The sequence below is a fragment of the Prionailurus viverrinus genome, chromosome B3 (assembly GCF_022837055.1).
Source record: "Prionailurus viverrinus isolate Anna chromosome B3, UM_Priviv_1.0, whole genome shotgun sequence".
Taxonomy (NCBI): Eukaryota; Metazoa; Chordata; class Mammalia; order Carnivora; family Felidae; genus Prionailurus; species Prionailurus viverrinus.
The window spans coordinates 140,445,936-140,470,277 of NC_062566.1; the positions used below are offsets into that span (position 1 = coordinate 140,445,936).

The window sequence follows — 24,342 nt, forward strand, 5'->3', positions numbered from 1 at the left end:
CAGCACTTGTGTCCCCTGAGATGGGTGTGGGTGACAGGTGAGGTGCCCGTGTGAGAGCTGGCACGGGGCTCATCCGCGCAGCTCTGGGCTGGCCGCTCTTCCTAACCAGCCGGTGTCCGATGGCGGTGGCATAGCGTCTTCAGAGAGTTCTAACTGCATTTTGCCTTCTGATGCCTTTGATTTGGAAGCGGGTAATAGACAGCCAGGCGGAGAAATTGAAAGAGCTTGACAAAGAGATCCGCCCGTTCCGGCAGAACTGGGAAGAAGCGGACAGCATGAAGAGCAGCGTGGAATCCCTCCAGAACCGAGTGACCGAGCTGGAGAGTGTGGACAAAAGCGCCGGGCAGGCGGCTCGGAACACAGGTGAGGGCAGCGGGGCAGGAGCAGGGGGGTGGGATGGGTCCAGGGGGCGGCACGCGTCCCAGTCCACGGCTGGGAGCCCGGCCAGGTCTGGGGGCTTGAGCTGGTGCAGGTGGCGCGTTAGGCACGCGCCATCTTTGAGCGGCGATTTCCAGTGAGATGCTACTTGTGCAGAGGTGCGATGCCCTCCAGCCAGAGAGGCCTTCGTGAAAGAAATGTGTCCTGCGTAGACACGCCCCCTCCGTGTGATGCCAGCGCGGTAGAGAGTGGGTGCGGGGTGGACATCTCGCTATGGTGGGGGGTTCCCAGCTGTGCTGTAAGGCCCAGGGGACAGAAGTGACCAGCGGGTGAGGCAGGAGACTTGGTGGCGCGCTCAGCCAGCGCGTTTCTGAGATCTAGAAGCTGCTTTGGGGACTGAGTGAATATTCTGAATGTTTGCGTGACCGGGGTTACTGGTGCAGAGGGACTGAGATTGTGGTGATGCCTGCCCCCGAACCCCCTGGGTTAAGCGGAGGACCGGGAGTGACATGGGGAGAGGCCACTCAGGGTACAGGTGACTCCAGGCATCAGGCTGGAAGTCAGGGGGACTTGAGCAAGAGGGTGGCCTGTCCCTGCCCCCACGGGGCCCTGAGGGTGCCTTGCCGGAGGGAAGGCGCCGCAGCGATGTGCCCTGCGACGCACAAGGCCCCGTGACCCCCGGTGTTGCATCTCAGCAGGCTGTGGCCGTGGGTGTTGGGGGCCAGCAAGGCAGGGGCCTGAGGCCTGTGTTTCAGGACACGTGAAGGTGCCGGTCCTCGCCCCCAAAGCCATTTCATTTAGTGCCGGTGCTGGCGGGAACGGGGCTCCCGAGCCTTCCTGACACTCACAGGCCTCCTTCACCCCATCTGTCCTCACCCGCGGCAGGCTTGCTGGAGTCCCAGCTGAGCCGGCACGACCAGATGCTGAGCGTCCACGACATCCGCCTGGCCGACATGGATCTGCGCTTCCAGGTTCTGGAGACCGCCAGCTACAATGGCGTGCTGATCTGGAAGATCCGAGATTACAAGCGGCGGAAGCAGGAAGCCGTCATGGGGAAGACCCTGTCCCTTTACAGCCAGCCTTTCTACACGGGCTATTTTGGCTATAAGATGTGTGCCAGGGTCTACCTGAACGGGGATGGCATGGGCAAGGGGACGCATCTGTCGCTGTTTTTTGTCATCATGCGTGGAGAATACGATGCTCTGCTTCCTTGGCCGTTCAAGCAGAAAGTGACACTCATGCTGATGGATCAGGGGTCCTCTCGGCGTCACCTGGGAGACGCGTTCAAGCCGGACCCCAACAGCAGCAGCTTCAAGAAACCCACCGGGGAGATGAATATCGCCTCCGGCTGCCCGGTGTTTGTGGCCCAAACTGTGCTAGAAAACGGGACATATATTAAAGATGATACCATTTTTATTAAAGTCATAGTGGATACTTCGGATCTGCCTGACCCCTGACAAGTCACTGGGGAGGTGGGTTGAGCAGAAGGCAACTCCTCTGGGGGGTTTGAACCGGCTGTCTCCACCGAGGTCCTCGCGCTCAGAAAAGGACCTTGTGGAACGGAGGAAGCAGCAGAAGGTGGCCGCGGGCCGGCGGGAGGAGCCGCGTGTGAGGACACACCCGACATGTTTTCTAATAGACTAGCAGCTCCACTCTGAAGAATTATTTATCCTCCAACGTGATAGATACTGCTGTCAGAGAAGGTTTTCATTTCATTTTTAAAGATCTAGTTAATTAAGGTGGAAAACATATATGCTAAACAAAAGAACCATGATTTTTTTCTTCCTTAAACTTGAACGCCAAAAAAGGAAAACACACACACACGCACACACGCACACGCACACACACACACCTGGGGACAGCTGGACATGTCAGCATGTTAAGTCAAAGAAGAATTTATGAAATAATAATGCAATTCTTATATATTCTAAAATTCAAGAGTGCAATCTTGTTTCAAATATAGTATACTGTCTATTTTTAAGGCCTCATCTGGTCTCTGTTTTAATAATTTGTTTGTCAGAAGACCCTGAAGTACACCTAGGTCTTTTTTGGAAGTCTGAATTCAGAATCATTTTTTAATTTGAAGTTCTAAGATAATTGTTACTGCAGACATTTTGTTTTAAAACGTTGATAGACTGATATTTCTTGGCAGAAAATGTAAACTATCAAACGCTGGTTATCACTTGTGATAGGAAAGAGCATACTCAACCTGCTGTATTTCTCGTTAGAAATGTAACCTTCAATCTCTGTCGTAGTTAATGACACTACTTCAAAATTATTACGAAAGGGAAACTGCTCATGGATGCTGTGCATCATTTTCAGATTTATAATTGTTTTCACCCTAAAATAGGGCATTTGTTGAACTTTGGAGTTCTAAACAAAATCCTGTAGGCTTTTAAAATTCTGCCCCACGTATTCAGACACGCTCTCTGTTGCTGACAACTCTGGCCTTCGGCGTCCAGGGTCCGGGGGTGGGCAGGTGGCTCGTGCTGAAGGAGGCCAGCAGGTGTGTTTTTCTTCATCCTGTCACATTGCTGCATTCTGTTAACGATCTCCAAAGGCGACATCTTTGCATAGAGGTGGTGGCATACTGTCTATGTGCCTTAGATGTGACATGCTGCTTCTCGACCCTGGCTTTGTGTTCACTGTAACTCTAGAAGGTGATAGTTTGACCCGGCGTTCCTCTCGACCACTAGACCCCTGCCTCTGCAAGGGCCCTCAGACAGCCCCGTGCCTGCTGAGGAAGCCAGGCTCAGCTTCCGCTTCTGGAGCCTCCACTGCTCAGTCATCACAGATTCCAAGTCTCTGGGCCCCCAAAGCGAGCCGCCTGGTCCCAGCACGGGCGCAGTCCCACCCCCAGGGCAGGAGCGGGGCAGCCACCGTGCCTCTCCGTGTCCCCACCTGGGCCGTGGGCGCCCACCCGCCACGAAGCAGAGCCCTCTGAGCATTCCAGAGACCGCCGCTCTCGGGGGGGCCCGCCCAGGCTGACGGACGGGGTCCTGGAACCACCGTTCCCTCGGGAAGGGTGGCCCGGGGACCGTCCCAGCCTGCGCCTGCCCAGACGGCATCTTCTCAGCTCACTCACTGTTTACCTTCTTTCAATGGTCCAACTGTGACTAGAAGCCGGAGCCCTGCCTCCCTGTGCCCCCCGCTGTGCGCCGCGCTTCTGGGTGCTCTTACCACTGATGGGTGCTACACGTGACGGGTGCTCCTTGGGCTAAACCAGTGTGTGTGAACCACCGCATCTGGGCCGCGCACCTCAGACTGCCTGCCTCTGGGCTCCCCCGTGCTCACGCGGGGACGGTCGGGCTGGTGCCCGGTGGCCCGCCGTGTCTCTGGTGCTGCCATCTGCCCTGGGCGTGCCTCCGCCCCAGTGCCTGCTGGAAGTGCCCTCCTAGCGCACGCCGTCCCCTTCCGTAAGTGACCTCATCGGTTCCAAGCACCTGCCACGCCCGTTAGCAGTTAAGTGCTCGTCGTATTCATCTCCTTTACTTTCTCCACCCTGCCCCCACCCCCGTTGCTTTGAGGGCCAGTCCGCGTCCTCCGTCCTGTCCAGAAGGAGTCGTGAGTCCCCGCGCAGAGAGGAAGGACTACCCGTGGGTGCTGCGGGACCGCTGTCCCTCAAAGGTGTTCCCGACCTCCTCCAGACCTTGCCCTGGTTCTACCCCGGAGACACAGGGGAGACAGGACGCCTGGCAGCCCCTCCTGCCTGGCCTCAGGTGGCTTTCCTGAGGCCAGGGGTTACCAGCGGGGACATGCCTGTGGCATGCCTGCGTCCTCCCCCATCACTAAGAGTGTGGACAATATTAGCAAATTTGAGATAAAAGCAACCTCTCGGTCTGGTAAAACAACAACAACAGTTCTTTGCCTCTCCTGGTTGAAATTCTTCTGGGGGTGGGCTACCTGGAATCACTTCTGGAAGCATCTGTCCCTTGGTGGGGGGCGCTTTCCCAGTCGCCCCTCCCACACACGCTCCTAGTGGGAGATGACGGGCCCTTTGGGCCTCCTCCCGAGGAGCCCATAGGACGTGGCATCAGGAGCTGGCGCCATCCCCTGGGGTGAGGATGTGCGGAAGCCTCATCTTGTGGCTTGAAAATAATTGGCGACAGCGGGGGGGTGGGTCGTGTGCCTTTTGGCCACCGTTTGGTGCACATCTTCCCTCTCGTGCACTTGTCTGGAAAGCGGCCTCCCGAAGGACCTGAGTGCGAGGACCTGCCCGGATGGACGCACCTGGCATTGCTTCCATCCTGACTCCTCGGTGCCCCGGTTTGGTGCTCGCCGCCCGGCGCCGGCCTCCGGCTGTGGTCCCCGAGCGGCCAACCCTCCCGGCTTCCCAGGGTCCCAGCAACAAGAGAACGGTGTCCTACGCGGCGTGTATTGGGTGCACTTTTCCTGTTTCCTAAAAGTGACAGATCTCCCCATGGGATAAAACTGTTCCAGTGCTTTAGAAAAACCACCACCGAGTCTTGTGTGTGAATCAAGCCAGTCGGCTTCCCTGTCAGCCTCGTGCCGGAAATGAAGACAACTCACTGTCTCTGCTTGCCGCGTGTGGTTCTCTGGACGTGTGCCGCTCGCTCCTGCGCGGACCATGGAGGCTGCTGGGGGGCTGGTGGCCTGGGGCTGGGCTTGTTGGTGATGGGTGGGCACTTGCTGGGGAGCACACGGCGTGGTGGGCGTGAGTGAGGGGCCTGTCCCAAGAGGCTGGGAGTCTTTGAGTGGCCGAGTGGCATTTGGCTCTTGGGGATTAGACCGGCCCCGGGGAGGCTGGAGTCCCCTCACCCGGGCCTCTTCTAGAAGTTCAGTTTTTCAGTGTCCTAGGTTCACAGGTAACACAGAGGAGACAGGAATGCTCGCAAGTTGTTCTTCTAAGACCTGTCCTACAAGAGGGTGGCGCTGACCCCCTGAGGGTGGGTCGCTGTGCAGGTGGACAGGGAAGGTCTCGTGGGGGCCACTGTTGTGGCCCCAATTCACAGCCTCCTCCCAGAGCAGCCTTTGCGAGGCAGCAGGTAGAGCAACGGAGCTCTCGGCCCAGATGCGCCTTTCTTTTCCTGTCTGATCCAGTTTTTCCTCGCCTTGTGACCCCAGAGGGCCGTGGAGTACAGGAAGCCTGTCCTCCGTGGCGGCCACCCCCACCAGGCCCTTCAGATGCTGCCCAGATTCCAGGGGGCTCTCTGGCAGAGCCGATGCCCCCGAGGCTTCCCCTGTACCACTGCGGCCCACCTTGGTGAGGCGGGGTCCTTGGCCACCCACGCTGGGGCCACATGTCCCAGGTGAGGCCTGCAGCTGTCATCAGCAGGCAGTGTCGTGGCCACCGGTGGTAGGCCTGGCATCCTGCAGCCAGCAGGGGACGGGGTGTCTGGACAGACCCTTAAACACGGCAGGTTCCCATGGTGGGTCATTTCTTTGTCTGCCCAAGGGAGGTGGGCAGAGTGGCAGAACCCACCCGCCCCCAACTCACATCCTGGGGGGTGCACACCACCTCCCTACTCTGTGCGTGAAGGAGGGGGGGACACTGTCCTTCTGTGCCCATCACGGACGTGTCTGGTTCCCGGCCTCTCCGCCAGTGTTCACGGGGCCGGTCAGGAGCCGCGCTCCTCCTGGGACCTCGTGCCCAAACCTCAGCCCTCCAAAGGGAGTCCCTCTTCTCTGGGTCAGCAGAGCTGTTCAATACCGTTTTCTTCCTTCTGGTCCAGACCTTTCTCAGAGTGCGGAGGAGAGCCGGGGGGAGCCCCTTCCTTTTGTGAGCGTGTGGGAGGTGAATGAGGGGTCTGTCGCCCAAATCTGCCTGTCAGCCCGAGACCATGGTTCTGTCTTCCATTTGCAAATCCCGACAGCTTTATTTTCTCCAAAACAGAATTGTGTCCACTGGGGCCGAAGTCGGGTGAGGGCCGTGTGTGGCTCCGGTGTCGGCAGGTGACCTGGTCGTCGGTACTGTCTGCCCGGGCGGGGCAGGCCGTCACCGGGGAGCCGGGGCCAGCGGGGGGTGGGGGTCCCCAGGGGTGCTGCCCCCTGGCCTCCGGTGGCCCACGTGCGCGGAGGTGGCCGGTCTGGTGTGGGGAGGCCCTGGTGGCGCCGAGCAGTGCTTGCCTTTCATTTCCGCTGCTGCATCTTGAGTCTCGCGAACTGTCGCATTGGAAGAGGGTCAAGTCCAGGATGGCTGTGCCACTCCTGCCGTTAGTGGTGATTGGTTTTTATAACTCAGTCCCCCATTAGACAAGTAAGATAACCTTCAACAGCAAACTGACTTAATTGGTAAACACAAACGCCGGCATTATTTCCAAGGATTTCTACAAGAATTACCTATAGAATAGTATCTGTGATCACAGAAGTGTGTGAACCCGTGTAGACAATTGTGTGACGTTGTTAGAGCCGCAATCTCCCTGACGGCGCACCTCTTCGTTCAGTTCTGTTACCCAAAAACAAAGACCAAAGAAGGCCAATCTCTCATTTGACTCTGTATTTTAACCCGCCTGTTTTAAAAATTGCCGTCTGTAGTAACCGCTCGCTGTGAGGCCCCATCTTGACACTCCAAGTGATTGTGACCAGTGATTCACGTCCTGTTTTTCTGCTCTTCTAAGAAAAAAAAAAACAACAAAAAGACAGTATAAGTTATTGCTCAGCAATAATCATGTTGTTCATGTGAATTAACAACATGTCTGGTTTTCTGATAGCATTATTATGTTTTATATTTTTGTTTACTGTATATTGTGTGTGGTTTTATTTGGTATTTATTTGTGTTTTGAGGTCTTGCGATGTTTTTGTGTTTCTGATGCTAATAACTAAAGTTTGTAAGAGTGTAGAATGCAAAACTTGGAAATGCTCAACTGTCTGATTAGAGGAAAATAAATCTGACTAAGGAGTCCTGGTTTCTCTTTCCGCCGTCTCCACAGGCAGCGCCCTGGGCTTGGGGTGTGGGGGCCCTCCCCCCCCCCCTCCTCCGTGGGGCCTCCCAGGCTCTTCTCTCAGAAGTGGCCTTGGCAGTGACCCGTGTGCTCACCCAGCCCCACACTCAGAAGGGCCCACACTTGGCTCAGTCCTCTGCCGTCACCATCTTCAAGTTCTTAACGTGTGCAGAAGGGGTCTCGTATGCTTGGTTTGCACTAGACCCTGCAGACTGTGGAGCCATTCCTGCCCGTGGCTTCCTGGCCTCCCCTGCGAGGCAGTGGCTCTGACCTCGGTGAGTCCCGGAGGCTGGGGTGCCCGGCAGCCTCTCTCTCAAGTCTGTGGCCTGGTCCAGAGCAGGGGAGGTGGCCCTCACTCTCCTGCCAGGCCGGTGCCCCGGCATCTGGAATGGTGGAGGGGCCCCAGACCTGGTGTCCCCTGGCCCGGGTCCACCACTTCATCAGCTGTGGGACTTTGTGCTCTTGGAGCCTGTTTCCTCATCTGTCATGGAAGGACAGCATCTCTCCTTTCTAGAACATGGTTATTAAAAAGCTGTACCAGGGGCACCTGGGTGGTTCAGCTGGTTAAGCATCTGATTCTTGATCTCAGTGCAAGTCTTGATCTCAGGGTCGTGAGTTCAAGCCCTGCGCTGGGCTCCACGCTTAGAGGAAAAAAACCCAAAAAACAAAACTGTACCAGCGCTGACCTTCGCAGGTGCTTGTAGGGGCTCCAGGCGACAAGTTCTAGCAGCTGCTCATAGGAGTGTTGGGGTTGGAGGGCCAGAAGGACCTCCTCCCAGCTCAGCATTTCTCTAGGTGGTCCTATGGATCAGGCCCAGAGGCAGTAAGCCCGTGTGGGTACCCCCAAATTATCCGTGTGGAAGCTGCTTTCCGGCACCAGTGCAAAGACCCTGGGAACCGCCCAGCCCCTCCCCCACTGCCCTGCTCCCCCACATGTCACCACTGCGCCCCACTGCGCCACTAGCATTATGGGCAGCAGGAAGGTGGCCCCATCCAGGGTCCCACACAGGCTCTCTGGCCACACTGTTCCTGCTGTCCCTCAACTGGGGGGGGGGGGAGTCCTCCCCACCCCATGCCCTCAGAGCCAGGGTGACACACACAGTGGGGAGTCCAGGGCCCTCCCCCCCCCCCGGCCCTTCCTAATGTAGGTTCCCGCACCGCCTCCCTCCGCCTGGAGGGTCCCAGTTCACCCCACCCTGTGGTGAAGGGCTTGCGCCCCATCCGTGTCTCTGGTGCTCAGCCTTGGGCTCCCACCGGGGTCGCAACCACAGCAGGGACGCTGAGCGGCACCATGGGAGCCCCGAGGACAGCCCTGACCCACCTCCCGGCCCGGGGACACGTTGTGGACAGCTCTGTGGGCTGGGATGCCCGAGGCATAAAGCAGCAGCTGCAAGGCCACATGTGCTTGGGGTTTTCCAGCTCCTTCGGAGGGGGTGGCTCAGCTGGGATTTCAGAACTGGATCCTTGGCTTTCAGCCTTTTGGAAACTTTTGGAGTTCTACAGGAAGGGAAATGGGCAATAAACCCCAGGAGAAGAGCACCCCCTGCTGGTTGCACCTGGGCCCGAGGTGCCAGTGGGGACACTGGGCAGAGGCGGCCGCAGATCTGGGCCACTGTCCAGCAGCAGGGGGCGGGTGTGATGAGAAATGGGGTGCTCGGAGCAGCTCCCCCACCTGAACCCAGACCTCAGCCAGGACTGACAGTGTAGGAGCACGTCAGACCGTCCCACGGCCTTGGCTTTGGTCCTCGAGTCAGCACTGGGGACAGCCCCTCTCGCCCAGCGACCTGGGAGGCTTGGTCCAGGAGAGGAGGGACCAGGCGGTTCCTGGTGACCCGGGGGCTGCCTCCCTCAGCTCAGGGGGCTGGGGTGGGGCCGCTCTGTTCTGAACCCCTCCAACCAAGACCTCTGCAGGGCCAGCTAGGAACTCGTGCCAAGCCAGGGTGGGTGCAGGAACGTGTGCAGGCCTCCCCGCGCTGCCAGCTCTGCCACTGTTGGTATCGACCTGCTCGCGGAGGCAGCGACATCCCACAGGAGCCGAGGACCAAACCTGCAAAGATGCCGGAGTCCACCGTGCGCCTGCGTTCTCTGAGGATCTGTCTTTAGTGAGAAGATCGAGGTCTGGAGAGGGGTCCGTCCCCGGAGCCCTCCCTGCACTTTGCTGGTCTTCCATGACTGAGGTTCACCTTGGTGCTTGGACCTGCCCACTGATCCGAGGGATGGTACCGGAGCCGGACGGGCGAAGGCCTGGAGATGCACTTGCTTGTCGTGAAGAGCGAGTGTTTCCAGTTTCCTGAAAACGGACAGCTGCAGAAGCTAAATCCTGAACCAAAGAGATCCGTGAAAAACACCACCGCCACTGGGAGAACGGAAGTCCGCGGAGGAGGTCCAAGGGCACCGTGGAGGGCCGGCTGGGACCTGTAAGTGCCGCGGGGCTGCCCGGAGGCTTCCGGCATGTTCCTCGGGGGCTGGATAAGGAGTTAGAGGCGCAGGGGCAGCTTTGAATGTCCCCAAGCCTACGAGCCCCTGCCTTGCTCCCCAGTGGACCCCTGGACCTCAGGGCTGGCCTTGGAGGAAAGCAGAGCTCAGAGGCCCCCTAGGGCACTGAGGGGGCTGGGCTGGCAGCCGGGTCTGAGGACCAGAGGCCAGCACCCTGGCGGGGAGAGCATGCGAGGGAGTCTGTGAAAGCACTCTTGTGGGGGGGGGGGGGGGACATGTGGTCTGAGCCAGTGGTGGCCACCAGCCTGGCAGGAGGCACACCCTGTGGTGACCTTAGTCTGTTGGGCCCTCGCAGGCAGCTGGGGGGGTGGAGGGTCACACACCTTCTCACGGAGGCCTGCCCCCTCATTGTCCCCGACGCTCTGGCTGCTCAGAGCCCTGCTCAGATCGCTGCGGCGTGTCCTTCATGCACCCCTGCCTCCCCACCGGCCAGCGGCAGATCCGGGAAGGCCGCGCCCCAGCCCCTGCTACAGCCCTGGCGCAAACGGAAGGCCGAGAGAAATCTGGAGTTCGGCAGGGTTGAGGGTGAGGGGTCCTCCAGGGCCAGAGTCTGGCAGGGGTCTGTGCAGGACTGCAGGGCCCGGGGGTGACCAGCCGGCCCTGGGAGGAGCGTGGGCCATCCCTTCCTCCCAGGAGCAGCTCCTGTGCTCCCACGGTACCGTGTGGGCCCCGGGGGCACTTCGCGGAGGATGCTGCAGTGGGGAGGAGACGGCCTGTCCGCAGAGGTGACTTCATGCGGAGACCGGAGGGACAGGAGGAGCCCTGCCAAGAGGGGCTGCTGTTCATCCTCCCACCGCCCGCCCCCCCCCCCCCCCCCCCCCGCCGCTCCTCTCCCTGCGCAGGAAGAGAACCAAGCACGCTGGAGCCTCAGTCCCTCCAGAGGGACACTAAGGCCCAGAGATGTGCAGGAGCCTACCTGAGGTCACACAGCAAATCAGGGACAAAGGTGAGGGGGAAGGAGCTGGGGACTGTCCTTGGGCTGATCCACCAAACAGAGCTGTAGAGAAGGTAGGGGGGCAGGACAGTGGAAAGGGGTGATCCCCAAGGTTCTGCAAGTCTGGGTGGGGACCACAGGGGATCTGTCCCCCCACCCTGGGGCGGGGGAGCAGGGCTGTCACTCACAATGCCCTCACACTAGGTGGGGGCTGAGATGGCCAGTCGGAGCACAGCAACCCTGCACCATGTGATTGGGGCACAGTTGGAAACAGGAACCAATCAGAGACCTCACTAAGCCATGCCCAGCGGCATAGTCAGAGAGGTGTGGGGTCCAGCTGTCCTGGGGGCCACTTTCCTGCCACGGGAAGGTTGTGCATAGAGGGAAACCAACAGCCAGGGCAGCCAAGCCGAAACAGAGTGAGACTGAGACCCGCAGACAGACACAGAGACTGAGAGCTTGGAGAGCCCCTGGATCCAACCTTGCCTGAAGCAGCCGCTTCATGGCATTTCCTGATTACTGGCAGAAACTCACTTTTGGACTTTGCCCTTCTGCTACTTCCCACAGAGCTCCTGACCGAAGTGTGTGCCCACATGTGTACCGGGGTACCCAGGGCACCTGTGCGTGCAGCTTGGGGCCTTCTGTGAACACAGGGCACCTGTGCCAGGGTTCAGCCGCTCCTCGTATCGTGTCTGCACTCCTGAGGTGGCAGGGACTCCTGGCAACGCTGGGCCAGGCAGGGCTGGTGCCTGTCTCCTGCCTCAGCATGGGCTCCTATCCAGGTCACCCTCTGATATCTGGACCCACGTCAGCCACCGGCAAGGATGCCCCCTTCAGGGTCTCACGGCCCACCTGCCCCAACTCGTCCTGTTCTGCCACCTTCAGTCCCACCTCCACGCTGTGGCTACAGCTGTGACCTCATCCTGCTTGTCTCTGCTTTAATGCCACCTCTTCCAGGAAGTTTCTCTGATTGCCAGGGAGTCTTGCCGCCCTCTTCAGACAGAACAATGTCTCTGGACGTGGCCTGCCCAAGGAGGTCAGAAAGTTCCGGGTCCCCAAGGCCCAACCACCCCACCCTCTAGAGCCGCTCTTGGGCCTTGCCCTCAAAGCAGTTCACTTTCTCAGTTGGGAGAAAGGAGCCCCCAGCTTGGGAGGAGAGTGCCTCCAAGCTCTCTGCCTTGAGAGCCACAGGTAGAGTGGTGGGAGGAGGTGAGGCGGGCAGAGCCAGACACTCTGCTGGAGCCTCAAGAAGGCCTAGTCAACAGAACTGCCTCCCGGCAGAAGCAAGACAAGGGGCAGAACAGATACGACCCCAAACACCCCTTTGTTCCTGGCGAAGGCTCCCCCCCCCCACCCCAGGACGGAGCGTCCTATCAGCCCAGCAGGCAGACAAGGCGAAAGTCCGGGGGCGGGGAGACCCCCTCCTCATCCCAGGCTGGGCTGGGGGCCGGCGCCTCCGGGCAGGTCCGGCACCGCCCAGAGCGGACTCGGGGCTCCCTCTGGTTGTTCCCGGTCCTCCACCTCTATAGCCACGCCCACCGCCTGCCCTCATCAGCTCACCCTGGACCCAGGGGCCACCCGCCACTCCTCCCCTCGCCGTCAGCCGTAACCGGCAAGGTGCCATCTGCCCCACCCGTAACCCACCCCCCCCACGTCCCTCGTCAGGTTTACTGCCCACAGTCTGTCCACCCACCACCCCAACCCCCGCCCTCTACCATCCCATCCCCCACAAACCCACCCCCTTCACCCCCAGCCACCCCAGCCCCCTCCCTCCGCCACCCTGCACGAGCAGCACACCAGTCCGTCCATCCGTCTGTGTCCGGCTGTGCCCCCGGCTCTCATCCACCCGGCAGCCATCCGTCTGCTAACCCGCTACTCACAGTCCATCTAAATCCTGCCCCCCATCCCCCCGTCCACCGGCCAGTCTCACCTACCAGCCATTCGTCGGCCCAAAGCCACCACCTTTTCTCACCCACCATTCACGTCAACAAAGCCCCTCCAACATCTACAATTGCTGTCTCACGCACCCGCCGTCCATTTACCCAAGCACCATTTGTGTCCACCCTCCAGGCTTACCATCTCTCTTCCTCGTGCGGCCACCACCCGCCGTCCGTCGCCCGTCCTTCCACAATCCGCTGCCCTCTATCCATCCACCACCCACCAGCCACCAGCCACCGCCCATCGCCCCCCGGGACCGCGCCACACCCACCCCGTCACGCACCACTCATCCTCCACCCGCCAGCGCTCGGTTGGTGTGCCTGGGTGGGTTCGCTCACCGCCTGCCGTCCCTCTGTCCCCCCTCCTCGGCTAACCAGAGCACGCACCCTCCACCCCTCACCATGCACCTGCTGCCAGCCATTCACCACGCGTTCTCAGGCGCTCGCCACTCAGCCCATCTACCACCGTCCACAGTGCACCGGCCCCGGCAGGAGGGCCCTGCTCGGAAGGCTGGACACCCAGCTCCCGCTGTGGGCCGAGTAGGTGCAGCCCCAGACGCGCAGGGACAGAGACAGCAGAGGCCCTAGAGGTTGTTCACCGCCACCACCGTCCCCCCCCCCCCCGCCCCAACCCCACCCTCGTCACGGAGCGGGTGGGTCCTCACGAGCCCCTCTTCCCGGGCGCCCAAGGTCCTCAGGTTCCCGCAGGGCTGAGTGTGGGGGAGGGAGCGAGTCGGACCGGCGCCTCCTGGCGGGGCCTGGAGGTAAATGTGTAACCGCCCGACGGCCGCGCCCCGCCCCGCCCCGCCCCGCCCCGCCCCTCCCGGTCAGGTGGACCCCGCGGGGCAAAGTCTGCGGGTCGGGGTCGGCGCGACGGGCCCGCAGCGGGATGGGCGCGCTGGGCCGGGCGCTGCTGTGGCTGCAGCTGTGCGGTAAGCGGGGGGCGCGCTGGGGGGCGGGGGGCGCTGGGGGGAGCGCCTGACAGGCCGCGGGGGGCGCGGGAGGCTCGGGAGGCTCGGCCCCGCTCCTGCCCGAAGCAGCGTGCGCGTGCGGTCTCCGCAGCCTCAGTTTCCCCGTCCCCGGGGGCGCGCTGGCCCTCGCCCTTTGCACCCGGGCCGGCGCGTGTCCCAGGTGTCCGCCCCCAACGCTCCTCAGTCCCTGTCCTTCTCTCCTTTTCTTTTCTTTTCTTTTTTTTTTTTTTTTTGGTAAGTTTATTTTTAGTTTATTTTTTTTATTTTGAGAGAGGGAGAGAGCATGGGCAGGGGCGGGCAGAGAGAGAACCCCAAGCAGGCTCCACCCCGCCACGCAGAGCCTGACGCAGGGCTTGAACTCCCTAACCTTGAGATCATGACCTGAGCCCAAATCAAGAGTCAGAAGCTCAAGGGACTAAGCCACCCAGGCGCCCCCTGTCCTCCTCTCTTAAGCCCCTGGCGGTTCCCTCAGGACGCAGATCCCGATCAGAGCCCACCCTCCAGCGCTTTCTACTGGGCAGAGGCCTCCTACCCCCTTCACATCGGTCCCCTGCTGCTCCAACGACCAGCAAATTGGGGGCGGGGCTAGGAGGCGATACCGAGGGGTGTCCTAGAGGAGGGCACGCAGGAGCGGGCTCTGCAGATCCGGTAGGAGTCTGTCAAGAGCACCGCGGCAGGGCTCCCGCAGGGTCTGGGCTGACAGGGAGACTTCATCTGTGCCCCCGGGCTCTGTGACCAACCTTCTTCCTCCTGGGGGTGGGGGCGTCTGAGCGGGAAGCACTTAGTCACCCCCTTCCCAGCGATGACCCGCGCGGCCTACAAACTCTGGGTCCCCAACACCAACTTCGAAGTGACCACCAACTGGAGCCAGAACCGGACGCCGTGCGCAGGCGCTGCCGTCGTGTTCCCGGCAGACAAGGTGCTTCCCCTCCCCCAGCCCGGGGCTCGGGGCGGAGACTCACGTGGCCGCAAAGTCGAGGAGAGGCAAAGGGGGTCCGCCAGCCAATGCCAGTTCTTTCTGCAGATGGTGTCAGTCCTGGTGCGAGAAGGTCACAGCATCTCCGACATGGTGAGGGGGAGCTGCGGCTGAGACCCAGGTCGGAGGGGGCTGGCGGTCCCCTGAAGCCCCTTTCTTGTCTTGTGACTGGCCCCCACCTGCATGGGAAACCGTGCAGGCCTTGGGCCTTCGGCTTCTGGAAGGGCTTTCTGGGAGGCTGGGGAAACCGTATGGGAGAGTAGGCCCTGGTCCTGTGGTCCCAGCTCAGGCTGGGACCTGTACATTTGGAAGATGCTACATCCTGCACTTGCCTGGAGCTTTGCTGTGTTAAAGGCTCTGATAAGATCTGGGAGAAAGACCTCTGATAAGGCCTGTCTCTTAAAGGCGGAGTCAGCAAGCTACTGGCCAAATGCAGCCACGTGGCTGGAGCTAACAATGGTTTTTACATTTTTAAAAAAAAATTTTTTTAACGTTTATTTATTTTTGAGACAGAGAGAGGCAGACCATGAACGGGGGAGGGTCAGAGAGAGGGAGACATAGAATCTGAAACAGGCTCCAGGCTCTGAGCTGTCAGCACAGTGCCCGACGTGGGGCTCGAACTCACGGACCGCGAGATCATGACCTGAGCTGAAGTTGGCCGCTTAACCGACTGAGCCACCCAGGTGCCCCAGTTTTTACATTTTTAAGTGGTTGGGGGGAAAAAGTCAAAAGATGAACATTTTTGTGGCACGTGAAATATAGAATTCAAACTTCAGTGTCCATAAATAAAGTTTCATCAGCACATAGCCCTGCCCATTTGGTCACTAGCATCTATGGCCACTGTCACACTGTAAGGCAGAGTTGAGTGGCCATGATGGAGCCCGTGTGGCCTTCAAAGCTTAAAATATTTACTGCCCGACCCTTTACAGAAAAGGTCAGTGCTCCCTGATTTAAAGCGTCATTTCCCAGGACCCAGCAGCGTCAGGGTCACTCCTAGTTCCCACTGCTCACTGGGGTGGATCATTGTTGTGTCAAACGCACGCCTGCCAGCAAGATGTGACTGATGTCAGGGTTGCTGGCTCTGAGCAGAGGTGGAGCTGGGGGGAGGGGGGCTCTCGGTATGGTGCCAGAGTTGGAGTCCTCTCCTGGAGGCCACTGGATTTTGCATGGGTGAGTTGGGGAGAGGGCATCTGGTGGCCCTGGCCCCACCCAACCTCTTGCCCAGATGCAGGATCTGGGGACCTCAGGCCTGATTTCCATTCCCTGAGGTGTCTTGGTTAATTGATGGTTTTCAAAAGCAGCATTAATTGTGGGACCCGGCCACTCATGGGGCAGGGCAAGTCAGTGCAAGGGACCCCTGCCCTACCTGTGAGCTGTCCCTGCCTGGGGAGGGGCCGTCGGGCAGAGACTGGGGGTCCCGGGTCCTGGCAGATCGGGGGTGCAGATGCCGTTTCACATCTGTCCAACCCAGAGACTAAGATGCGGAAGGGGCAGCCAGGTGGAGGAGGGGTGGAGACCTGGAGGGAGGAGCTGGACCCAGTGCCCCCTAACCCCCCCCCCCCCCCCCCCGCCGTGTGTAATCCTGGCACCCGGGACAGGCAGTAGCCTGGAGCAAGCAGAGAGGGGCATCCGGAGCCGGTGGGGAACCCTCGGGCAGGGGGTCTGTCTGGGGTGGGGTCCCGGGGCCGGGGGCCCTGCTCTGATGACCTAGTTATTTTGGTGATCTCCTTTGGAAGCTTGAGCATGTTAAGAGAGGCATTCATTCATACCTCACAGGTCCCTCTGTCTGGCCCTTCTTTCCATCCCCTGCGGCCCAATTAGGAGCCCCTCCTCCTGTCCTGGGGGCCCAGAAGGTGCCCCCTCACCTCCCAAGTCTGTCTTCTGCCTGCACCGCGGGAGCTGCCCCCCCCCCCCCCCCCACTCCACTGGGCCCGGGTGGGAACTGTCAGGGGGCCCGGGAACAGGCTGAACGGACCCAGAGCTGCCCCCGACCGCCTCCCACCCCCGGAGCACGGAGGTCCCCTCCTCCACGCCGCCTGCCATCAGCGCTGTCCGGCTGCCCAGAGGTAGCCCCAGTAACAGGTGCAGCCACAGCCGTGTTTTAACTTGTCTTTCTCAGGTCTGAGGATTCCCTCCCTGGGATTTTCCCCTTCCTGAACCTCCTCTCCTCTCCCATCTCTACCTTTGGAGGAATCTCGTATTTTCTACCCATGAACCCACTGTTGGTGCGAGATACTGCGTGTGCCTTCCCGCCGTGAGCGTTCTGCCTGTGGTGCCCTTCCCAACAGAAACCCGAGTCAGAATTGACCGTGCGGAACCTGCTGCCTCACACCTGTGTTTCTGGTGTTTTAAGAATCCCTCCCCGCTGCCAAGTCACAGCCATAACCACCCCTGTGTCTGTTAAGACACAGTTTTGCCACCAGGGTCGCACGCTTGAGTGGGACCCGGCTAGGGAACCAGCTTTATTTTTCTCCTTAGAATAAGCCTGATTTCGGACGTCTTCCTCCGAAGCACCAGCTTCATGGCGCTGTCGCCACTGTTCATCAAATGCCCAGGGTGCCCGGGGCTCTCTCGGGGCCCTTGTCCCTCTGCTCGCTTTCCCTGTTCCTGCCGGCACCACGCGTCCTCACCCTGTGGCTCTGTGGGACGTCTTGCTACCCGAGGGCGACTCCCCCCTCCACCCTCCTGCCAAGAGGCCTGTTAGTTCTTTGCGGATCTGATGCTGCAGAGAAATGGTAGGGTAGCTTTATCAGGTAACAACAGCAACAATAAAACCCGGGAAGTTTGGAAACGAACACCAGCTTTATACTGTCAAGCCGCCCATTCAGGACCGTGAACTTCTCTGCAAATATCTCACAGCATCCATCATAAAACTCGATACTGGACTTTTAAAGTGGTCCCCACACAGGTCTTGTATAGTATCGGTCCATTCGTAGACCTTTATAGTTTGCTTTCCGTTATGAACGGTTCTCTATTTTTAAAAACTGTGCGTTCCACTTGCTTATCTTTATAAACACCGATAGTTGTTCCTCTTTCTTTCCAGTCCTGACTCCTTTTCCTTCTTTTTCTTTCCAAATAGCATCGTCCAGGACCTCTACCCCTATGTTATGCACGAGTGACAAAAGTGGGCCTCTGTGCCTGGTTCCAATGGGAAAGAGAAGGCATGTCTCATTTCTCATTGAGTGAATGTTTGCTGCAGGGCTTTGGTACGTGAACTTTATTAAATTGTGGAAATTCTATTACTCACTTGCTAGCAGCGTTTTTAAAAAATCATAAATACATTTGTGGAGCTCTCTGTTGTTGTTGTTTTTTAATTGAGTGAGATACAGTTGTCCCCTCCCTGCTTTTAGCCTGTTAATGAGGTTTTCTGAGGTTGAGCTGTCGTTGCAAGACCGATGGCCCCCTGGGACCTGTAGTTGCAGGTCAAACATGCCACTTCTTCCTAACACCTGGCTTCCCTCCGTCAGAATGTTTGGATTTTGTTGGCACAAGACTCCTCACTGCCACCTGCTGGGACATCACGGTACATACGTCTGGGAAGTCGGGACGGGAGCCGTCCTGGGACAGGAACCCCATGATGACCGTGTTTTGTTTTTTAAGCTTCTTAAAAGTTTATTCTCTCTTATTATGACAGAGAGAGAGGGAGAGAGAGAGAGGGAGGGAGAGAGAGAGAGAGAGAGAGAGAGAGAGAGAGAGAGAATCCTAAGCAGGCTCTGCACTGTGCGGAGCCCGACATGGGGCTCAAACCCACAAACTGCGAGATCATGACCTGAGCTGAAATCAAGAGTCGGACGCTTAACTGACTGAGCCATCCAGGCGCCCCACCATGTACTTTTAAAATACACTATTGGAACTAGTCAGCTGATATTTTATATGGGATTTTTTTTTTTTTTTTTTTTTGTATCTATAAGTAAAACAAAACTACAATTTTTCTTGTATTGTCCTCCATTCGGTTTGGGAATCAAGATTACACGGGCCTCATGAAATGGCCTGGGCAATTTTCACTCCTTTTTCCATTTCCCAGAATGACTTCTAAGAAGGAGTCAGTTAGTTGTTCCTTGAGAGGTTAATATCCTTCACCTGTAAAAAACTTGTACTGGAACATGAGGTCCTTGACTAACATTTCAATTTCTTTAATGCTTGCTGGTCTATTCGGATTCTCTACTGCTTCTTGTGCCCATTTTGACACTGTGAATTTTTCTAGCAATTGTTATATTTCATCCAGGTTTTCACGTCCGGCAGTCCTTTTTATTTCTTAAGCTTTTCGGCGTCTGTGTCCACCCTCGTAAGTCCTTCAGTGTGTGGCCGCCGCCCTCCTTCCTCCCGATTTCTTCCAAGCGTTTTCAGAGAAGGCCTCTGTGCGGCCATCATTCCGAAGTCTTTTCATTATGCTCCTGCATTTGAATGGAACTTTGGCTGGATATAAAATTCTAGAAGGGAAGTTCTTTTCCTTTCGTACATAAAATATTGTATTCTTTCTGCATCCATTGTTGTTGCTGAGAAACCTGACTTCTGAGCCCCCGGGGTGATCTGCTCTTTCTGAAGCTTTTAGAATGTTCTCTGTGTCATTGACTTGTCCGGGTGTGATTTTCCTTGTTTCCCATTCCGCGCTCCAGGAGACCTTTCCATCTGAGGGGTCCCGGCTTTCTTCAAATCTGCAAAAGTCATGCTCCTTGTTTCTTCAAATATTTCCCCTTCGCCCCCACCCTTTATATATGCATTTCTGCACTTGGATGTCAATTCCCTCTCCTCTCCTGGTGGCTCTGCACTTCCCTGCTCTACCCTGCAGGGTCCCTCAGCAGAAACACCCGTCACTGTGCCTTCTCCAGCTGGACTGGTCCGCATGTTTATCTCACCTATCGTGCTCTTCCTTTCGATGATTACATGTTTCATGATTTATTTATATCTTCTCTTTTGGTTCTTTTTATTATTATTAAACTTTTAATTCCAGTGTGGTTAACATGCAGTGTTGTATTAGTTTCCTGGGTACAATATAGTGTTGAATTCAACCCCCTTTGGTTCTTTTAAGATTTTTTAAAATGTTAATTTATTAAAAAAATTTTTTTAATGTTTATTTATTTTTTTGAGAGAGGGGGAGAGAGACAGAGCGCAAGCAGGGGAGGGGCAGAGACAGAGGGAGACACAGAATCCAAAGGAGGTTCCAGGCTCTGAGCTGTCAGTACAGAGCCGGACGTGGGGCTTGAACCCACAGACTGTGAGATTGTGACCTGAGCTGAAGTCTGGGGCTCAACCGAATGAGCCACCCAGGTGCTCCAAAATGTTGATTTATTTTAGGGACAGAGAGTGCAAGCTGGGGAAGGGCAGAGAGAAAGAGACACAGAGGACTTGAAGCCGGCATCTGAAGCTGGCTCTGTGGTGAGCCCTACTTAGGGCTTGAACACACAAACTGTGATACCATGACCTGGGCCAAAGCTGTGGCCTCAGTGGAGCCACCCGGGCACCCCTGGTTCTTTTCAAAGACTTCAAGTTCTCCACCTCCCCCATTCCTGAGGCATGTCTGTCCCCACAGCTCACTGCGGCACCTGTGGGTGGGGCTGCCTCAGGTGTGGGGACAGTTGGCCCATGACCTCACATCGCCCCAGGGGTCGGCCTCTTGGTCAGGGCCGGTGCTCAGGTAGGGGACAAGCAAGCTAGGGCTCGAGGCCCGGCCCTGAGTGGGCCGCCCACGGCGACAGGGAACCACACACGATTCCTGCTCCGCGCAGCTCTCCCGGCCCAGCGCTCCCCTCCAACCCCAACCCCAACCCGGAAGGTCAGAAGGAGGAGGCCTGGGGTCCTGGGGCTTGGGGGCGGTGGGGAGGGAGAGGGCGGCGGGGACTCCGTCACCTGGCCTTCCCACTGCCTTAGATCCTCTGACACCTGAGGCCTGAGCTGTGGCCGGACTTCTGTGGCGAACGGGCTGCACGGGCCGCCGTGGTGGAGCCCAGGCCCGCAAGGGAGACAGGCCGCGCTGAGGCCCCGGCACCCCCAAGTGCAGCCCCCTCCCCTCCCTCCCAGTTCCGGCTGCCTTCACATTCCCTTGCGGCTTGGGTTCCTGGCTGGTGCAGCTCCCCCCACCCCGCCCCGCGGTGGGGGGATGTGAGAGGCCGTGGCCCGAGTGTCACCCTGCCCCAAACTCTCCACGCGCCCAGGTCTCAGGCGGGGTCTTGCTCCTCGGTCTGCAGTCCCGCTCCCTGGGACTTATTTGAACCTCGGCGGTTACGGGCCGCCCCCAGCCCCTGACCTCACCCGCCTGCTCCGCGGTCTGCGCTCCCTCCCCCGGGGTCGCGGAGGGGGGACGGGTCCCTCTGGGACCCGGGACCGCCGCCTGAGCCCCGCCCCCCCACCCCGCTCTTCCTGCAGCTCCTGCCGCGGGACGGGGAGTTCGTCCTGGACTCGGGAGCCGGCTTCGGCGCCGCGGACGCTGGCAGGGACCCGGACTGCGGCGCAGGTGAGGGGCCGGGGCGGGGCCTGCCGGGGCGGGGCGGGGCCTGCCGGGGGCGGGGCCGACGTCTGCCGGGGGCGGGGGCGCCCTCGCGCGTAGCTCAGGGACGCGCGCCCACCCAGCCGCCCCCGCGCTCTTCCTCGACCCCGACCGCTTCTCGTGGCACGACCCGCGCCTGTGGCGCTCCGGGGGCGCGGCGCGCGGCCTCTTCTCCGTGGACGCCGAGCGCGTGCCCTGCCGCCACGACGACGTCGTCTTCCCGCCCGACGCCTCCTTCCGGGTGGGCCTCGGCCCCGGCGTCGGGCCCGTGCGCGTCCGCAGCGTCTGGGCTCTGGGCCAGGTGAGCCGCGCGCGCGCGGGGCCGGCCCGCGTCTCCCCTGCGCGCCTCGGCCCCTCCCGGGCCCCACGCGAGAGTTCCGGGCACTCAGTCGCTGTCCCCTCCTCGGGCTGGCGCCGCCCGCGACCCGGCCACCCGCAGACGTTCACGCGCGACGAGGACCTGGCTGCGTTCCTGGCGTCCCCCGCCGGCCGCCTGCGCTTCCACGGGCCGGGCGCTCTGAGCGTGGGTGCCGAGGCCTGCGCCGACCCGTCGGGCTGCGTCTGTGGCAACGCCGAGGTGAGCGCGGAGGGCACCGGGGTGGCCCGGGTCCGCCGGGGGGGAGGGTGGGGGAGGGTGGGGGAGGGTGGGGGAGGGGCGGGGCTGGCGCCTGGCCCTCCCTCGACGCGGTCTGCCCCTCCCCCTCTCCGCTCCAGGTACAGCCGTGGATCTGCGCCGCCCTGCTCCGGCCCCTGGGCGGTCGCTGTCCCCCGGCCGCCTGCCGTGACGCCCTCCGGCCCGAGGGGCAGTGCTGCGACCTTTGCGGTGAGCACCCCCTCGTGTTTGCGGGGACGGCCTAGCTACCCTGGTTCGCCCCCGGCCTCACTTTCTCTGCTGGCCCTGGGCCCTCCTGTCGCAGGAGCCATCGTGTCGCTGGCCCACGGCCCCAACTTTGACATTGAGCGGTACCGGACGCGGCTGCTGCGAGGCTTCCTGGTAATGGGGCCGCGCTCCATCCGCCCCCCCTCCCAGCCTCTACCGCATGACCCGCCCAGGGCCACATTTTGCCTCATTGACGCGGTTACTCTCCGCGCACCTGCCCACGCCGTGTCCCTGCTGCCGACGCCCCCGCGGGTCCGAGGGCGAAGTCCCTGGGATAATCCTGTCTCCACCCCCTCCCCCCAGCCCCAGTACCAGGGGCTGCAAATGGCCGTGTCCAAGGTGCCGCGCCAGAACGCAGGCGCCGAGGCAGACACGGAGATTCAGGTGGTGCTGGCAGAGACCGGGCCAGACGGGACGGGCGGCGCGGGGCGGCTGGCACGTGCCCTCCTGGCGGACGTCACCGAGCACGGTAACCGCGGGTGCCCTTTTCCCGGCCCCTGCCCCGCCCCGCCTGGCGGAGACTGAGCCGGCGCCCTCCGTTGTAGGCGAAGGCCTGGGGGTCCTGTCCGCGGCAGTCCGGGAGTCGGGCGCGCCGGTCGGGGACGGCTCCGCAGCGGGACTGGAAGGTTCGGGAATGCGCGCGGGGCTGGCAGGCGGCGTGGCGGCGGGGCTGCTCCTGCTGCTGCTGCTGGCGGGGGCGCTGTTGCTGCGTGGCGCTCGGAGCTTCAGGTACGCGGGGGTGCCGCGGGGGACGGAGGCTCACGTCGCGGAGGAGGACCTCGGGGTTCATGTACGTCCTTGTTCCCCAGGTGGAGTAGGCGCGACGATGCGGCCCCAGCGCCCTTCGTGGCGCCCTTGGGCTTCTCCAACCCGGTGTTCGACGTGGCGGGCTCAGTGGAGCCGGTGAGGGGACGGGTGTGGGTAGCGGTCTTCCCCGGGGCTGTGCTGGGCGCAGACGCACCTTGACCCTGCGCACCCTGCAGCCTTCCGCCCCACAGGTGGAAAACAGCAGCGTCAGCCGCAGCTACTTCGTTAACCCTCTTTTTGCCGAGGCGGAGGCCTGAGCCCCCGCGTGACTGGGCAGCCCCCCTTCTGCCCTCCGCCGCCCCATTTCGAGAAATGTACGGGTCCCTGACATTAAAAGATCTCCCTTCCCTTTTCCACACTCCTTGTCCCCAGCCCCTGCAGACCAAGGACAGGGTGGCTTTGCCCAATAAAGGGGTTTCTTGTACCTGCTATCAGTTGCCTCCTGTGTCCCCACCCCTTTGCCTTTGCTTGAATGTGGAGAGCCGGCCAGTGCCCTCGTCACTCCATTGGTGAGGGGTGAGCCTCAGAGTCCTCCCTTCTGGTCACCTGCAAAGGGCAGTTCTGGGCACTACCTGTAGAATGGGTCCCTGAGAAGATTGCAGTCTGCAGAGTTGCCCCCACAACAAGGAGGGGGCTGGAACTCGGGAGATGGGGTGCTTAGAAGCCAACAGGAGTGAGGCACCTGGTGAGGCTGGCTGTCCAGTAGTCCCCCAACATCATGCCAAGTGGCTGTTGACCTTGCAAATACAACAGCCGGCCATTTACCAGAAAAACGGGTTTGTTCTGGAATGGCAGAGGAGTTGCACTTCGGGGTATGCAGGCTGTGGCGAAACCGCGGGCAGGCAAGTCCGGAGACCAAAGGAGAGGAACACGGTAGAGAAAAGGCAGGGGGTTGGGAGGGGCTGGTCTGAGTGGCGGTCCACCGGGGGCAGCGGGCATTGGGGCTGGTGGCGCTTTCTCACTGGCTGGCTGGTACCAGGCCGGAAGGGCTTCCTCCTCCTGCCGGTCCGGTGGGGGGACGGAGGGCAGGTGGGTGCGGTGCCCACCGGCTGGAGGCTCCATGTGGATGAAGTAGCCTTCACTCAGGCTCCCATCTTCCTCTTCTGATGAAGATTTTTCCTTAAAAGCATCACTGATCAAGAGTTACTAGGTGTCATTTGTGTCCCTCAGTGCCAGGAAAGACCTTTCCCACGTGGTGGGTCCCACATCGGAGGGAAAGCGCATAGTGGTGAGAAACATTTAAGGCCGCATTTGAATAGTGAGGAAGGTTTGGAGGAAGGACTCAGGGGTCTCCCATCCGAGGTCCGCTTCCTGCTGAGGTCGGAGATCATCTCCAAGCAGTGAGCTGGCGTCACCTAAACGGTTTCTACAAAGGTTTGACAAGCACCGGGAAGAAACAATGATTACGCAGGGCTGGTGAGCAGCACCTGGCAGGGGCCCTTCCAACAAGGTCGAAGAGACCTTCCGGAGTGTCTTTTGCAGTCGACGGAACGTCTGGTTGCAGGTGGTGACCTTCGCTCTCTGCATCTCATGGGCGCGTGCCGTGGAAAGATGGTTCTGCTCACGAGCACTGGTTC

The 24,342-nt window shown here is 59.9% G+C and overlaps 2 protein-coding genes and 1 long non-coding RNA gene across 20 annotated transcripts in view; 2 read left to right on the forward strand and 1 right to left on the reverse strand.

Moving 5' to 3' along the window:
• TRAF3 (TNF receptor associated factor 3) overlaps nt 1-7,237 on the forward strand; it is a 127,808-nt gene extending 120,571 nt beyond the window's left edge. For all 8 annotated transcript variants that reach the window (XM_047861637.1, XM_047861642.1, XM_047861636.1 and 5 more), the window contains 2 exons: nt 189-363; nt 1,264-7,237. In XM_047861637.1, coding sequence (XP_047717593.1) covers nt 189-363; nt 1,264-1,835 — 747 coding nt within the window. In that variant the 3' untranslated portion in view covers nt 1,836-7,237. The remainder of the gene's footprint in view (nt 1-188; nt 364-1,263) is intronic.
• LOC125167486 (uncharacterized) lies at nt 6,818-12,857 on the reverse strand. 5 transcript variants are annotated; one of them, XR_007152794.1, is made up of 7 exons: nt 12,787-12,856; nt 11,563-11,734; nt 10,693-10,773; nt 9,464-10,538; nt 7,967-9,327; nt 7,376-7,790; nt 6,818-6,951 (listed from the first exon to the last, which is right to left on the reverse strand). It is a non-coding gene; the product is annotated as an uncharacterized LOC125167486 (long non-coding RNA). The 5 variants fall into 5 exon arrangements; XR_007152795.1 differs by having other exon boundaries at nt 9,464-10,251; nt 10,693-11,734; XR_007152791.1 differs by having other exon boundaries at nt 10,693-11,734; nt 12,787-12,855.
• A 595-nt stretch (nt 12,858-13,452) lies between these two features.
• Nucleotides 13,453-23,371, forward strand: AMN (amnion associated transmembrane protein). Of its 7 annotated transcripts, XM_047861648.1 has the most exons (12): nt 13,457-13,579; nt 14,419-14,537; nt 14,643-14,687; nt 20,958-21,045; nt 21,162-21,379; nt 21,518-21,655; nt 21,793-21,901; nt 21,996-22,072; nt 22,262-22,427; nt 22,504-22,687; nt 22,768-22,861; nt 22,942-23,194. In XM_047861648.1, exons 1-12 carry the CDS (start codon nt 13,537-13,539, stop codon nt 23,020-23,022), a joined length of 1,362 nt encoding a protein of 453 aa, XP_047717604.1. In that variant the 5' UTR covers nt 13,457-13,536; the 3' UTR covers nt 23,023-23,194. The 7 variants fall into 7 exon arrangements, 6 of the variants coding, with proteins under 6 accessions (XP_047717601.1, XP_047717603.1, XP_047717605.1 ...); XM_047861647.1 differs by lacking the exon at nt 22,504-22,687 and having other exon boundaries at nt 13,454-13,579; nt 22,942-23,370; XR_007152790.1 differs by lacking the exon at nt 21,996-22,072 and having other exon boundaries at nt 13,455-13,579; nt 22,942-22,986.
• The last annotated feature ends 971 nt before the right edge of the window (nt 23,372-24,342 follow it).